At 42.6% G+C, this 17,276-nt stretch overlaps 1 protein-coding gene across 1 annotated transcript in view; it reads right to left on the minus strand.

Annotated features, from left to right (window-relative positions):
* Positions 1-2,454: 2,454 nt before the first annotated feature.
* The window catches only part of LOC139417536 (glutamate receptor-interacting protein 2-like), a 75,881-nt gene continuing 61,059 nt past the window's right edge, over positions 2,455-17,276 (minus strand). The window contains exons 16-26 of the mRNA XM_071166787.1: positions 17,150-17,230; positions 15,840-15,903; positions 15,385-15,530; positions 14,808-14,952; positions 12,253-12,392; positions 11,905-12,084; positions 11,577-11,742; positions 7,832-7,946; positions 7,433-7,642; positions 5,148-5,294; positions 2,455-5,057 (exon numbers count right to left, since the gene is read on the minus strand). Coding sequence (XP_071022888.1) covers positions 4,860-5,057; positions 5,148-5,294; positions 7,433-7,642; positions 7,832-7,946; positions 11,577-11,742; positions 11,905-12,084; positions 12,253-12,392; positions 14,808-14,952; positions 15,385-15,530; positions 15,840-15,903; positions 17,150-17,230 — 1,592 coding nt within the window. The 3' untranslated portion in view covers positions 2,455-4,859. The remainder of the gene's footprint in view (positions 5,058-5,147; positions 5,295-7,432; positions 7,643-7,831; positions 7,947-11,576; positions 11,743-11,904; positions 12,085-12,252; positions 12,393-14,807; positions 14,953-15,384; positions 15,531-15,839; positions 15,904-17,149; positions 17,231-17,276) is intronic.

Genomic DNA, 17,276 nt, shown 5'->3' on the forward strand with positions numbered 1-17,276 from the left:
CAAAGTGGACATTAAGCGTCACCTTAAAAAGGTATAAGGTGACACCTTGGAATGGCAGACAGAGACATTGAACAGTTGAGAAGCCCCTCTGGTGTTGGAGAAAACTCAGACCCTGTCACCATCGCAGGAACATGTGCGTTTAGTAGAATTTGTTCAGTGCACTATGCACATGTGATGAGTTACCTTGAGTAATCTAATACCTGATTAATACTGAAAGGAATATAGTATCACTGCTCATCTTCCCGTCACCTATATTATCAATACTGTTTTGTTGAGCAAGTGCTGCCTCAATGAATCACAATACAACTTGCACTCCACCCCTCAAAATAGCCAATTATAATTATTTGACCTTGAATCTTCCTTTGCCCCCTTGCTTCGGCCTTACATTGACACAGGGGTGTCAAAGATAGTATTTTCAATCCGTCCCACAGGTACAGTGCCTTGCGAAAGTATTCGGCCCCCTTGAACTTTGCAACCTTTTGCCACATTTCAGGCTAACATTTCAGGCATTTCACATTTCAGGCAAACATAAAGATATAAAACTGTATTTTTTTGTGAAGAATCAACAACAAGTGGGACACAATCATGAAGTGGAACGACATTTATTAGATATTTCAAACTTTTTTAACAAATCAAAAACTGAAAAATTGGGCGTGCAAAATTATTCAGCCCCTTTACTTTCAGTGCAGCAAACTCTCTCCAGAAGTTCAGTGAGGATCTCTGAATGATCCAATGTTGACCTAAATGACTAATGATGATAAATACAATCCACCTGTGTGTAATCAAGTCTCCGTATAAATGCACCTGCACTGTGATAGTCTCAGAGGTCCGTTAAAAGCGCAGAGAGCATCATGAAGAACAAGGAACACACCAGGCAGGTCCGAGATACTGTTGTGAAGAATTTTAAAGACGGATTTGGATACAAAAAGATTTCCCATGCTTTAAACATCCCAAGGAGCACTGTGCAAGCGATAATATTGAAATGGAAGGAGTATCAGACCACTGCAAATCTACCAAGACCTGGCCGTCCCTCTAAACTTTCAGCTCATACAAGGAGAAGACTGATCAGAGATGCAGCCAAGAAGCCCATGATCACTCTGGATGAACTGCAGAGATCTACAGCTGAGGTGGGAGACTCTGTCCATAGGACAACAATCAGTCGTATATTGCACAAATCTGGCCTTTATGGAAGTGGCAAGAAGAAAGCCATTTCTTAAAGATATCCATAAAAAGTGTTGTTTAAAGTTTGCCACAAGCCACACCAAACATGTGGAAGAAGGTGCTCTGGTCAGATGAAACCAAAATTTAACTTTTTGGCAACAATGCAAAACGTTATGTTTGGCGTAAAAGCAACACAGCTCATCACCCTGAACACACCATCCCCACTGTCAAACATGGTGGTGGCAGCATCATGGTTTGGGCCTGCTTTTCTTCAGCAGGGACAGGGAAGATGGTTAAAATTTATGGGAAGATGGATGGAGCCAAATACAGGACCATTCTGGAAGAAAACCTGATGGAGTCTGCAAAAGACCTGAGACTGGGACGGAGATTTGTCTTCCAACAAGACAATGATCCAAAACATAAAGCAAAATCTACAATGGAATGGTTCAAAAATAAACATATCCAGGTGTTAGAATGGCCAAGTCAAAGTCCAGACCTGAATCCAATCGAGAATCTGTGGAAAGAACTGAAAACTGCTGTTCACAAATGCTCTCCATCCAACCTCACTGAGCTCGAGCTGTTTTGCAAGGAGGAATGGGAAAAAATTTCAGTCTCTCGATGTGCAAAACTGATAGAGACATACCCCAAGCGACTTACAGCTGTAATCGCAGCAAAAGGTGGCGCTACAAAGTATTAACTTAAGGGGGCTGAATAATTTTGCACGCCCAATTTTACAGTTTTTGATTTGTTAAAAAAGTTTGAAATATCCAATAAATGTCGTTCCACTTCATGATTGTGTCCCACTTGTTGTTGATTCTTCACAAAAAAATACAGTTTTATATCTTTATGTTTGAAGCCTGAAATGTGGCAAAAGGTCGCAAAGTTCAAGGGGGCCGAATACTTTCGCAAGGCACTGTAGTTAGTTAAAAAAAAACATACCTAGTAGAAGTGATAACAGACCTATTGTATAGTCTCTTTACTCTATCCAGCTTGCTAAAAGTCATCAAAATTAAATCAAGAAAGTCAGGGCGCATCAAAAATGTTGAAATCGATGGATAGAAGACTAACTTTTAACAGCGAGGAAATATAATATAATACATTAGTTTGACAAACCTGCATTGACATTTCTGGTAAATGATCTTAGGTGTCCCTTCTAGGCAGGTGAAAACCATGTTGAGACCTCACCCACAAAGACGTGATGGTCACATCTACAGAGAAGTGAGGGTGGCGGGACTGAGATTTATGGCCAGCTTGTTATCTGGGATCAACAGTGTTAGGGGAGGCTGGCCAAATCTGTCTGGAGCAAGGTCTTTCTTGGTAGAAATATGCATGAAATCATGATTTAAACAAATGTTTCAGGACATGTTCATTCTGCAAACCTTCCTTTGCTTAATGTCCAAAGGTAGACTGGGCAAAGATAAATGGCTATCATAGAAGAATTCAAGAAAGAAAAAAAACACTCCATTCCTCAGATCCTTATTTTTCATAACAAGCAGGAAATACATCTCTCACTAAAGAATCCAATAACATCTTATAAACCAATTTCCTTCAGCCCCCCCACTACTTAAATATCTATGCTTGGATGCAGCTGGGGGACAATGTAAACAGAAGAACTGTACAGAAAACAGTGCACTAAGTCACATCTTACATACAAAACCACACATGCAGAATGTCAGTTCAAATAAAAACAATAGAACCAAAAACAGGTATCTGTATCAAATGTATGACAGTTTGAGAGCAACATAAAAACATTCTTAAAACATGGTTCCTCTCGGAGGATTAAAAAGCAGTGAGTTAAGTCCTGAACGGGACAGCATGACTCTGCAAATCATATTTCCACTGAGGCAACTTGGTAAGCAGGCCAGGCGAGGCGTGTTGCGTAAGAGCTTTATAAAAATATCATGTTATGATAAAATAGGAACAGCTCTGGAGAAGGTTCTGTCTGACTGATCAGGACAGAGACGGCAATTGTTCAGCAGAGAAAAGCTTTACAATTCCCCCTTGTGAACAATGCAAGCTTTCTATGGCTGGGACATTAAATCCTATAGCTACATGTTTATGCTTACTATTATGGGAGGGAGAGACAGCCATAGAAGCTGGGGAAAATACTCTCTAATCAAAGTCCATACCCTATGGAGTGTTGAGGGCTAAAACTCAACAGATACATTAAAATGGGTTTAAAAGTTTCAAATGAAATCATTCATCATCTCAACTGAAAGGTATTTCGTTCCACATTTGTCAGGGGATGTGATTCACTTATGAGGGTTTTTGTAGAGAAACCACTGTACACCTGAGAGTTGATACTGTACACCTGAGAGTTGATACTGTATTGTAAGTACCTCTGGTGTAATGCCTTCTGAAACATGTTTGCATAGGACTAGGGCCACAAGGTTTTTCTAGTCAGGAAAATATATGCTCACAAGATATGCTGATATTGAGGGTAGAATGTTAAAGAGGTGTAGGAGAAAAGTGAGCTCCCGGAACATAATCAGAATACTATGTTCTAATGACAAGGAACACTCCTTTAGAGTGTGAAACACAGCTTTTCAAAACAAAGAATGTGGCATTATCACCATATATTTAAACATTGAGTGATAAAGCCCGTCAATTCCAGTACATGGATCTGATTTAGGACTAGTGCATACAAGCAAAAACGGTGAGTGGTTTGGTTTCAGAAATATAGTGAACTTGATTAGGTAAAACCATTGACAAGAACCTTGAAACAAAAACGCTGATGCCAAAAAGTAATGAATGACAAATGCCTGCTCAGTCTACCCAGTAGCTAATAACATGGTGTGAGAAATGTAACAAGAGAAAGAAACCTTCGGCAACAATGAAGGTGTGATAAAAAAAGGCCTTGGTAAGTATTTGTCCTCACGTGACTACCATCAAAATTGGACCCAAATCAATTTTCACAAACACTTTAGACTTTAGGACAGAGTGTGGGGTATCTAAAATAGAAGTGAAATGTCTGCAATACTTGGCAAGTAACAGTGAACGCCAGCTTAGCATTCTACCTATTTCTGTGGCGCTAACAGTGAGGGGAGCTGGCTGGCCAGGTCGGGCCGGGCTGAAAAGAAGGAAAGGGCAGCCAGCCAAGACATGGCTAAAATAATAGTCCAGCACAGCATGCCTGGACTCCTCCAACACCCACATGTGCGCACGTTCGTGTGTCAAATGTGTGTGTACGTGCAACTCCACCATTCCCCAGCAAGAGGTCACAGAGGTTCACAATTGCACACATTTCACTTTTCTTTTTGTTGAACAAAAACAAAAAACACTGTGGTGGTGCTGTATCCCGAACACACCTTCTCTGAGAGGGAAGTGTGTGTTTGTTTCTCTGGGATTTCTGTAGAGTTGAGCAGGCTGAGTCAGAAGCTGTTACGTAACTACATGTGGTTCTGCCTGAACAGCCCCAGAAGCCTGACTGAGCCTTCTCTGCTCTAGATCACATGAATACACTGACTAACATTGGTCACGGCAAATGTATGTGTGTGGGAGTGTGAATTAGTGACTGAATGTGTGTTTATTCACATACACATGTATTCTCACATCTGAATGTGATTCTGTGTGTATGTACAAGAGATATAACAAAACAAAACCAGTGTGTGAGACGTGCAGTGCCTACATGTCACATGGTATAATGTGTAACACCATTTGAACGTGCTATTATCCATTACCTCCCCCTTGGACCTTTGTCACAGGGCGATACTATTGGTCCTATAATGTAGGAAGCTTAACAGGGAGTCAGAAGGGTCCTCGCAGTCCTGAGGTGGCCCCTTATCTGCCTGTGCCAGGGAGTTTCTGCTGATGACCAGGTCCAAGCTGTCTCCTGCTTCAGTGATGAGAGAAACAGTCAGGAAGCAGTCAAAGTCTCTGGTCCTCGCTCTGTTCACCTGGGACAGGAGCATTCAGTTCAACATAACAAAAACACACAGTATTAATAGCAAATTAATTCAAAATGTTAGTTGAACAAATATGTGTACCTGCAGAATGCGGTCATAGGGTTTCAACCCGGCCTGGTTGGCAGGACCATCTGGTCGGATCATGTTGACGTAGATGCCTTTCTCTAGGAAGCCATCTGACACACTGAAGCCAAAGTCTCCACAGTCTGGGTCCTTCCTCAGGGTCACCTATAGAACAGACAGTAAGGCACATTCACTTGATCCTTGTAAGTTGCCATGCTCTCCGTTGGGTCCGGGAACAGTGCGGGGTATAAATTGACTTAAACTCTGAGCGTAATGGCGCTGACCCCAAAGGCCTAGCTCTCTGTAACCCTCTTAGTGAGCACAACGCCTCCTCCATTGGAAAATAATGGCTTGCTCGGCGCAATGCCATTCTTGCGGAGGTCATGGGAATTGGGCTTTACAGGTCACATATTGCCACAGGCTAAGTGAGTTATGATATGGTTTAGCAATGTAAATTATGCAGATTAGGTATGGAACTGCATCCAATCAAGTTGGCTGTCAGAGGAAATTATACCAATATCAAAAATCATTCAATTACAGGAACTTGGTAGCATCTTAATTGGGGAGGACGGGCTTGGGGTAATGGCTGGAGCGGAATTGATGGACTGGTATCAAATACAGCAAACACATAGTGTCCTTGTGTCTGATGCCATTCCATTCCAGCAATTATCATGAGCCGTCCTCCCCTCAGCAACCTCCAGTGTTTTCAATCTGCAATTCATGTTTGTTTTTAAGGGCGTGGTTAGATTCAGTTACTAAGTGCTTGTGCCCGTATTCAACCCCACTTCCTAAACCAACAGTACACTGCAGCACAATAGAACAGACTGTACTGTACATGCAGTGGGGTCACGGCAGGTGGCGAGGGGACAATACAGCTCACAACACCAGGAGCTGTAACTACATTATAATGAGCAGGTTCAGTGTTATGTTGGTTATCTATTATCCCACACACTGCAAGTCCTGACTGGCCTGGCATTCACTGAGTCCAGTTACACTCCAGTGATGGGCAGGGTAGCCTGCAGTTCAGTTAGTGAAGGGTGGCTTCAGTTGGCTTCAGTTCAGTTCAGGGTGGCTTCAGTTCAGTTAGGCTCAGGGTAAGATATTAATTGAACCCAACAGGCATGTTCTCCATGTGCCATAATATACACGGGTGGTTCTAATCCTGAAGGCTGATTGGTTAAAACCGCATTCCAGCCGGTGTCTATTCCACAAGTTACCACTAGCTAAATCTATGATGTTAAAATGCCTATTTACTCTGTTCCATCTGACTGCGCAATCCACCGTTTCATCAGCTCAGCCAGGTAATTTATATCTCCACTATAAAAAGCATCTAGACGTTATCTCGCATTTCTTTTAGACTAACATTTCCTTTTCAGCAGCAGAGATTTGTATAAACCTTGCTGTCTGTCTCTCCGACATCTGCAGTTATTGTGTTAGCTGTATTGTTGGCTAGCTCCTCTGAACAACTGTGTCCTGACGAGAGAGCACATTTTCTAAGCCAGGCGAAATCGCGCCTCATTAGCTCATTGTTATGGACGTATCGAAATAAATGTCACTAGAAAACAGATTAAACAAATGCAGCTACTGTTATAATTCTGGCTGCACTATTTGACGCGATTAAGTTAGCCGTAGTTGGCTAGCTAGAAAGAAAGTGATAAGAATGTTGCCAGCCAGTATGGCAATGGAACATTTAGAACGAACGACTGGGTCGCGTCCAGAGATACAGAACAAAAAGCCTGAACGACTGAGTCGCGTCTCTAGCAACCGAACTGATAGAAAGAACAACCAGCCGTCTTGGGGAGCAATCCTAGATGTGTATCGGGACTATATATGGTGGAAGGATGAAAAAGTATGAATAAATTCATCAAAATAACGTTTATGAAAGTATGTCAATCATTATGTGAATTTGTTGGTAACCAGTATTAGGACAGAGAGTGATAATGCCCTCGAAGCCGGTGTTTGGAGGATATATGTGCACGGTTTTGACTTTGTTTCAGGCTTAACAACACCTGTTCCAAACACTTCAAGGGCATTATCACTTAAGTGTAGAGCAGGGTCAGGCTACAGTTCACTGATCAATAGCTTTACAGGGTTGTCTGCATACTCAGTCGATTATATGGTAGCTATTCATGCTATAAGCATGGATTGGATTGGAAATCAACCACATCATTCCCCACGGACCAGGGTTGATATCAGTTCACATTTCAAGTCAGTAAATTCATGAAGTGGACTGAAAATCAAATAATTTGTCAGACCATGAATAGGAACTGAATTGAGATGCCCCCTCCCACCCTGCTATGCACCTTCAGCAGTTCCAGGGCTGTAGGGGAAGTGGTCTCCTGGGTCTCTCCTCTCCCTCTGGGGGGTGTGTCCCTGGTCCTGTTGGACCTCTGCAGGTTGCCTTTGGTTTTAGGCTCGTCATGGATGGGACCCCTCTTCACAGGACTGATTCTGCTCTTTAGCACTTCCTGGGACGCCAGATACAGGCTAAGAGTGCTGCCTGTCATGGACGCCTGGGAGAAAACAAAATGATGGGCATGTGAAGGAAATAACTTAATATATTGCATGCACGTACCTATGCACACACAGCTTGACTGAATAGAAAAAGTGGCAGCAGGTGTCTGGACTGTCTAGACAATCAGACTTTTGTATTGCTTCATTTAGTAGCAGATTGAAACAGATGGGAGGGAGATGTAGCCTACCTCCAGCTCCCTGAGTATCTCTGATTGGCCGCAGGTCTCTAGGTCCTGCAGGGCCTGGGACCAGAAGGTGTCCTCCTGGTTCAGGGTGCCATGGCAACGAGGGGGGCTGGCGTATCTATGACAACGCAGTAACCAGAACATGAGAGGAGCCTTGCTGTTCTGGGACTGGGGATGCCTGCTTCTGGTTTGAAACGGGTGTGGCCTGCAAAGCAGTGGGGGTAATGCAGGCATTGCACTGCATAGCGGAGAGGTCCTTTAAAAACCTTTCAGGCCTCAGGGAGGGCAAGCGTTAACTCTCTCACTATCACAGTAGAAGGCGCAAAACAGTGTATTCCATTAGAACAGACAGAGCCTTCATGCAGATGGTTAATAGTTTAAAAGTTAGGCCACACAAAAATTCTTCAAGAGTTGACAATTTGTGGCAGTGAAGGTCACAAGTTGAGAAAAAAATCTAGTGAAGAGTCAAGAGTGAGGCAACAGACAATGAACAGGTGTGTGTCTTTTTGGGCCTTTGGGTGCTTTAGAGGGACAGGTTTGGTGAAGACAGAAGCAACACAGAAAAAAAATGTGTTTATGTGAAACACCAGGAACCTCACGGGCAGTTAGTAAAGCAGATTAGAGAGAGAATACCTGAGAAAGAGAGAAAAAGCACAGATAGACGAAGCACGACAACATGGATGAATGAAACAACTGTGGTGATTTCGAGAAAAATTGCATATTTCTTGGATTCACTTTACAAATTGATAGCTGGCAGTGAATCAATACATATTGACTTTTAGACTAAACCAAACTTGTTTATGTTGCTCATTGCTTACATTCATCAATTGAGGCATACAGAAGGCATACTTGAAGATGAAAAGGAAAAAATAACAGCATTGAAAGCCACAAAATTAAACAATGTTTGATGTAAAAATGTGATACGTATTACACTTACTTAACACATAGTTTTCTTAAAATGTCTTAAAGCATTGTTGGTTAAGGGCTTGTAAGTAAGCATTTCACTGTAATGTTAATTGTATTCGGCACATGTGACATAAAATTTAAAATGATAAAATCCATGTGCCATGTCCAGATCTGCATGTGCTTTAACCTCTTGAAACTAGGGGGCACTATTTTCATTTTTGGAAAAATAACGTTCCCAAAGTAAACGGGCTATTTTGTCAGGACAAGATGCTAGAATATGCATATAATTGACCGCTTAGGATAGAAACACTCTAAAGTTTCCAAAACTGTAAAAATATTGTCTGTGAGTATAACAGAACTGATATTGCAGGCGAAAGCCTGAGGAAAATCCAATCTGGAAGGGACTCTTATTTGGAAAGCTCTGCGTTCCTATGCATCCCTATGCGTCCCTATTGAGCAGTGAATGAGATATCAACAAGATTCCTTTTTCTATGGCTTCCCTAATGTGTCTAGTGTCACAATACATAGTTTGAGGCTTTTATTTTGAAAAAATAGCCTGCACGACCACATTGCGTCAGTGGTCAGCTGGAGGCTCTCAGAGTGTTTTGTGCATAAAAGACAAATGCGGCCATTGTTTCTCTCTTTCCTACTAAGAAGCCACCTGTCCCGGTTGATATACACTGCTCAAAAAAATAAAGGGAACACTTAAACAACACAATGTAACTCCAAGTCAATCACACTTCTGTGAAATCAAACTGTCCACTTAGGAAGCAACACTGATTGACAACACATTTCACATGCTGTTGTGCAAATGGAATAGACAACAAGTGGAAATTATAGGCAATTAGCAAGACACCCCCAATAAAGGAGTGGTTCTGCAGGTGATAACCACAGACCACTTCTCAGTTCCTATGCTTCCTGGCTGATGTTTTGGTCACTTTTGAATGCTGGCGGTGCTTTCACTCTAGTGGTAGCATGAGACGGAGTCTACAACCCACACAAGTGGCTCAGGTAGTGCAGCTCATCCAGGATGGCACATCAATGCGAGCTGTGGCAAGAGGGTTTGCTGTGTCTGTCAGCGTAGTGTCCAGAGCATGGAGGCGCTACCAGGAGACAGGCCAGTACATCAGGAGACGTGGAGGAGGCCGTAGGAGGGCAACAACCCAGCAGCAGGACCGCTACCTCCGCCTTTGTGCAAGGAGGAGCACTGCCAGAGCCCTGCAAAATGACCTCCAGCAGGCCACAAATGTGCATGTGTCTGCTCAAACGGTCAGAAACAGACTCCATGAGGGTGGTATGAGGGCCCGATGTCCACAGGTGGGGGTTGTGCTTACAGCCCAACACCGTGCAGGACGTTTGGCATTTGCCAGAGAACACCAAGATTGGCAAATTCGCCACTTGCGCCCTGTGCTCTTCACAGATGAAAGCAGGTTCACACTGAGCACGTGACAGAGTCTGGAGACGCCGTGTAGAACGTTCTGCTGCCTGCAACATCCTCCAGCATGACCGATTTGGCGGTGGGTCAGTCATGGTGTGGGGTGCTATTTCTTTGCTCGCCAGAGGTAGCCTGACTGCCATTAGGTACCGAGATGAGATCCTCAGACCCCTTGTGAGACCATATGCTGGTGCGGTTGGCCCTGGGTTCCTCCTAATGCAAGACAATGCTAGACCTCATGTGGCTGGAGTGTGTCAGCAGTTCCTGCAAGAGGAAGGCATTGATGCTATGGACTGGCCCGCCCGTTCCCCAGACCTGAATCCAATTGAGCACATCTGGGACATCATGTCTCGCTCCATCCACCACCGCCATGTTGCACCACAGACTGGCGGATGCTTTAGTCCAGGTCTGGGAAGAGATCCCTCAGGAGACCATCCGCCACCTCATCAGGAGCATGCCCAGGCGTTGTAGGGAGGTCATACAGGCACATGGAGGCCCCACACACTACTGAGCCTCATTTTGACTTGTTTTAAGGACATTACATCAAAGTTGCATCAGCCTGTAGTGTGGTTTTCCACTTTAATTTTGAGTGTGACTCCAAATCCAGACCTCCATGGGCTGATAAATTTGATTTCCATTGATAATTTTTGTGTGATTTTGTTGTCAGCACATGCAACTATGTAAAGAAAAAAGTATTTAATAAGAATATTTCATTCATTCAGATCTAGGTGTTATTTTAGTGTTCCCTTTATTTTTTTGAGCAGTGTATTATCGAATAGATATTTGAAAAACACCTTGAGGATTGATTATAAAAAACGTTTGCCATGTTTCTGTCGATATTATGGATCTAATTTGGAATATTTTTCGCCGTTGTCGTGACTGCAGTTTCCGGTGGATTTCTCAACCAAACGTGAAGTACAAACGGAGGTGTTTCGGCTATAAAAATAATCTTTATGGGACAAAATGAACATTTGCTGTCTAACTGGGAGTCTCGTGAGTGAAAACATGCGAAGCTCATCAAAGGTAAACTATTTAATTTGATTGCTTTTCTGATTTTCGTGACAAAGCTCCCTGCTGCTAGCTAGGCATAATGCTATGCTAGGCTATCGGTAAACTTACACAAATGCTTGGTTTGCTTTGGCTGTAAAGCATAATTTCAAAATCTGAGATGACAGGGTGATTAACAAAAGGATATGCTGTGTTTCAATATATTTCACTTGTGATTTCATGAATATGAATATTTTCTAGTAATATTTTTTGTCCGTTGCGTTATACTAATTAGTGTCAGTTGAAGACAATTCTCCCGGATCCGGGAGAGGGAGTTCCAAGATTAAGAGCAGGATAAAGCACAAACAGACTAGAAACCAGGCTGCTAATCCTTTGTTCTCGCCTGAAGTAGGCGCTCACCCAGCAGCCTTATCCCAGTCATCCTCATCGTATCTCCCATCGTAGAGGTGGGAGTGGTGGTTAAGGGGGGTAAGGCCAGTGGAGGTGAGGTGAGTCCTGGTCGGTTTGGTGCGTCTCCACTCGTTAGGCTGGAAGGTCAAATCTGCACCTCTGTGGAGATACGTTCCTGAACACAAAGGACAAAAACAAACATAAATAAACATGTCAACATTCTACCCACTCCTAACAACTGATTTCAGGACAGTCATGTGAGAATAGCAATCATCTAAAGTGGCCTAAGCTGGTTGTCTAAACTGGTAATGACTGTGCGGCCGTGTTCTGTCCTCACCTTGGCTGCCGTAGCCAGTGTCGATGCCGGAACCGTCCCAGGAGCTCATGGCAGAGTACACGCTAGGCCCGGTGGCAGAGTACACCCCTGAGTGTTTACTGGTCTTCTGGTAGTCAGTCAGCTCATCCTCTGTGTCGCTCGGGAATCCTGCCTGCTCCGACATCTGCTGCCCATCCGATTCTGCATGGGAACAGAGAGAGAATGGAGAGTCAAGAGAGAATCCTAACTCAACGTAATGTATTTATGTCATTGAAACTCTTCTAACAAATACAAGGCTCAGCATGCCCTTCCATGCATACTTTTTTTTAAAGCAACTTGATTAACAAACTTAACAACAGTAGTACATACCGTCTTGGCGTTTCTTGATCTTAAGGGTGACAGTCTCTCCGGCCATTTGGAGTAGATGGATGGCCTCACTCAGGGGTTTCCCCTTCAGACTCACACAGTTGATGGCCAGGACACGGTCCCCTATATGGATGGCACCAGTCCTATAGAAGACAAAATGAAGACAAAAGACAAAATGAATACAAAATGACGGACTACAAATTTCCTTCAAAGGAAGACGGGTATCATGAGACAACAGATATACATATCAATCATATTACAAACATCAGATAAGATAAGTGAACAAGAAGGTAATTGGTTGTTCAAACGACCTAAAACCAACTTGGGCATAGAGGACGGGAATATCAGCTCAAATGACATGCTGTAACACCCTTAAACAAGTGTATGAACTTGTATGAACTTTCCCCCCCACTAAGGGTGGGGGAAAACGCTGCAGCTAAGCAGTCACTACTTCACAGCTCTGTTCTCTTAGATGAAGCACATAACTTACAGGTTTGGAACCAGGCTAGGTCTGTGAGAGGTTTTGCTGAGAAAGCGACTTCCTGCTATCCTGTGGAAACCTTAGCTGTGTTCGAATACTCATACTAACCACACTAACCGTACTATTTGTGACGTGAATTGAGTATATAGAATGCTTATTCATAGTATGGATATAGTTAGTATGCCAAAAGTTCCCGGATGTCGTACTAAATTTGCCAAAATATGAAGTATACACACAAAGGACACTATTTCCGTACTTTAGGGCCCATAATGCAATTCTTCTGGAAATGGCTTCACATTGTTTTCAGATTTGAAGAAAATGGCGGAAAATATGCGCCGCCGAAGTACAACGAGAGCGGATACAAATTCATTGCTTTCACTAATTACAACAAATGTTAAGAAAATGTTGAGCAATGTAATAAATTACTTTTCAAATAAATTACCTTACACGTTATGTTGGCTGACAAATTGTTAGCTACGCTGTCCTTAAGAACCACATAGCATATCAATACAGCAGTATGTACCGATATGTTAGCTAGCTACCTAATGTTAGTTGGCTACTTACACGTCAAACTTGCCAGTATATTAACTACAGGTTAACTACCCAACGTTTATTGACTTGATCATTCCCGTCATTCTTAGCTTAGCTAAAGGGTATAGTCATTGTGCGTTCTCAATGGACATTCGGGTGCTTTCGAAAATTCCCTTTCAGAGCACTCTCGTCTGAGTGTACCAGAGCACAGAATAATGAACTTATGAGCGCTCAACACCCGTTGAATATGGCAGACGTAATTAAATTGTTGCCAACAGCAAAGTTACAGTTTGCCAACGCTATGGATGACATGAAAACTGCCTAACCAGCTCTGCTAGGGAACGTAAAATGGTCAGAGTGTTCTCTCATGTGTCTGGAAGTAGCTAGCAAGCTAGCCAACGTTAGCTTGGGTGCTTGACTGCCGTTTTAAGGTCAGAATGCTCAAATCAACCCTATCAACCCTACTCCAATCTGGAGTGCCAGAGTAAATTCAGAGCGTTTTGCTCTCGGAGCGCATACTGGATGCGCTCCGAGAGCAAAACGCTCTGAATTTACTCTGGCATTCCAGATTGAATTTAAGAACACATCCGAAGTCATAAAATGTCTAACTAGTCATTTGTTATGCTAACTAGCTCGCAAGAGGTTGCATAGCAACAACATCAACTTCCCGTAGACAGGAGAAGAGCTAGTACGCTCAACCAAAAACATACTGTTTGTTTATAGTATACTAAAATGAACTAAGAGTATATAGTATATACTCATTAAGTACGTAGTATACAGTATGTTTGTATAGGTATTAAAACACAGCTCTAGTGTTTGAGCCTCCTAACCGTAACAATACAGTAGATTATTATTATTTATTTTTTTCATCCTGTTTATCGAATATAATCAGCTGTTAATATTGGTGAAACGATATATGGTTGGGCTCTAATAAGAAGGCGATAAAGGACATCAGAGTGTGGTGATAGTTCCTTCTCTGTTTCAGAGGCTGTATGGTCGCGACAATGAAACAGCCCGACTGTCCAGTTTGGCAAGAGAGTAACAAAGAGCTGATTAAGCAAACATCAGACCAGACAGCTATTGTTTATTGACATATTTTACACTGTGTGGCTTTGAGGGTGTGGCAAAAACTACAATTCGTAGCATTCTTATTTCAATCATAAATCACAACCATAATAGTAGAGTTGAGGTGCATCTCAATAGTCCAACCTTCAACTATCTATACTGACATTAAAGAATTGTACAGAAAATCCAGACAGAAAACAGATCCCGGGTAGGCCTATACATACAGTACAGATGAAGCAGAGGAGACAAGGAAAGGCTTTTGACACCTATGGAGCCAGTCTATGGGAGAATCTCAATTATATACTCCTCGTGTCCTCTCTCCTCGGCTCCTTCTCAAAACCCATTAGAGGAGAAGGTCAGAGGGGAGAGGACGCGAGGAGTATGCAATTGAGATCTTCCCTATAGTCTCATCACCTCTAACCACTCTTATAATAGGAGCGCCAACCTCATGCCCCTGACACCTGAACCCCAACCCTCTCACCTTTCAGCCAGGCCCTTCTTGGTGAGGCCTGAGATGACGATAGGGTCAAAAGGCTCCTCTGTGCCTGAGATGGTAATACCCAGCGGGCCGTTGTAACGCTTCAGCTCCACTGTGTAGATAATGGAACCAGACATCTCCAGCTCATCTGACAGGGACAGAGAGAGCATGCATAACCACACATGCTCAGAACATGTAGAAATATGACAGTTATTACATAAGGGATAAATTAGATCAAAAATAAATGGCACACTAGCTAGCACACATCAGACATGAGTCACAAATGAAACATGTAAAAACAAGCCACTTGACAAATCAAAGCACCATGACACTCTGCTATACTTCATTTTACAGTTATTTTTCAGATGGTTTTTACATAAAAATGTGCGAAAACAGTGGGAATTTACAGCACAATCACACATCACATATTAACTTTCTTAGACAGCAATGTTTTGATACAGTCTGGAGATGTGCCCATTAGGGAATTCAACCTCATTGGACAGAAATCTGTACTTTAAACCAACCTCTCCACGCAATACTGCATCTTTATTGTTGAAGCATGACTCTGTGTTCATCTTACCAGCGTTATCCTCGTCCTTCTGGATCCGGAGCTTGACCATGTCCTCTGCCTGCTGCAGCACATGCATGGCGTCCTCCATGGTGCAGTTCTCCAGACGCACGTTGTCGATAGCCAGCAGCCTGTCCCCTGGCTCCAACGTGCCTGTCCTATTAGCAGGCAGGGGAGAGGAGGGCAGCAAATTAAACCAGATAAAACATCAAGTGATACTTGTCTGTTTGTACCTGACATTTGCTTTGCATCTTAAAGATACTATTACTAGGGCCCTGTTTTTCCTGGTAAGGTCACATGGTGAGGAAAAACTCCTGCTCATGACTAGTATCACTGCATTTCAGACTTAACTAAACCCAGAACAGAGGCAGTAAAGCAAGTCATTTGTTGGAGTAACCTAAAAACTGGACGTTTCTTTGCTGACCTTATCAGCATGACTCCCCATGTGATTGGGATGTGGGACACACCTGTGAGCTATGCTTCCTTTTCTGATGTCAGAGATGATGAGAGCTTTTTCGGGTCTCTTGCTTGCTGTTCAGACAGAGACACCATTACATTAAATGTTAATAACATCCACAATGATAATAGCAGGGAATAGAAATCACATTTATCAGTAGTTACCTGTAGCCCAGATTATTTTAATTTGCTCTGGATACATGCATGCTCCACTTTAATGCACACACCCACAACAGTCCCACATCATTGCACATATAACAAGTTCACTGTTGGCTTGCCCTACTACTACCTTCAGTATATGTGGTATCACTTCCCTAAAATCCTCTGTGCTACAGATAATTGCTGTCCTTTGTTTTTCCAGGCTTGTTAAAGTGTGAAAGAGTTGATGATAAATGCTTGTATTAGACTGCTATTATTCAGACATAATTAGGTAGTAGCTTCCATGACAGTCTAAGAGACCAGTCATGGATCACAGAGCATTGATCCACAGAGAGAGACAAAACTCCAAAAGCCAACCAAATCATAAGAAAACAAAAATATTCTTTCCAATGTGTCAAGTAATTAACAAAAAAACTGAGCAAACTAGAATGCTATTTGGCCCTAAGCAGAGAGTACACAGCAGCAGAATACCTGACCACTGTGACTTACCCAAACTTAAGGAAAGCTTTGACTATGTACAGACTCAGTGAACATAGCCTTGCTTTTGAGAAAGGCCACCGTAGGCAGACCTGGCTCTCAAGAGAAGACAGGCTATGTACACACTGCGCCACAAAATGAGGTGGAAACTGAGCTGCACCTCCTAACCAATGTATGACCATATAAGAGACACATATTTCCCTCAGATTACAGAGATCCACAAAGAATTCGAAAACAAACCCGATTTTGATAAACTCCCATATCTACTGGGTGAAATACCACATTGTGCCATCACAGCAGCAAGATTGGTGACCTGTTGCCACAAGAAAAGGTCAACCAGTAAAGAACAAACACCATTGTAAATTCAACCCATATTTATGCTTATTTATTTCCCATTTTGTACTTTAACCATTTGTACATTGTTAAAGCACTGTATATATACATAATGACATTTGTAATGTCTTTATTCTTTTGGAACTTTGAGTATAATGTTTACTGTTCATTTTTATTGTTTATTTCACTTTGGTATATTATCTACTTCACTTGCTTTGGCAACGTGAACATATGTTTCCCATGCCAATAAAGCACCTTGAATTGAACTGAGATTGAATTGACTTAATATGAAGGCCAAGGATTCTAATGTTGGGCTACGTCACCCCCTGCTGTTCGCATCTGGTATTCTCACCACTGATTGTGATGCCAAGATCTACTCCCCTCCTCTTGGGCAGCTTCACATGGAACATGCCACTACTTGGAACCACTGATTCTAATTGGGGACAAAAACATGAAATTAACAGATTGATTAAAGCATA

This window comes from Oncorhynchus clarkii, chromosome 9 (assembly GCF_045791955.1).
Source record: "Oncorhynchus clarkii lewisi isolate Uvic-CL-2024 chromosome 9, UVic_Ocla_1.0, whole genome shotgun sequence".
NCBI lineage: Eukaryota > Metazoa > Chordata > Actinopteri > Salmoniformes > Salmonidae > Oncorhynchus > Oncorhynchus clarkii.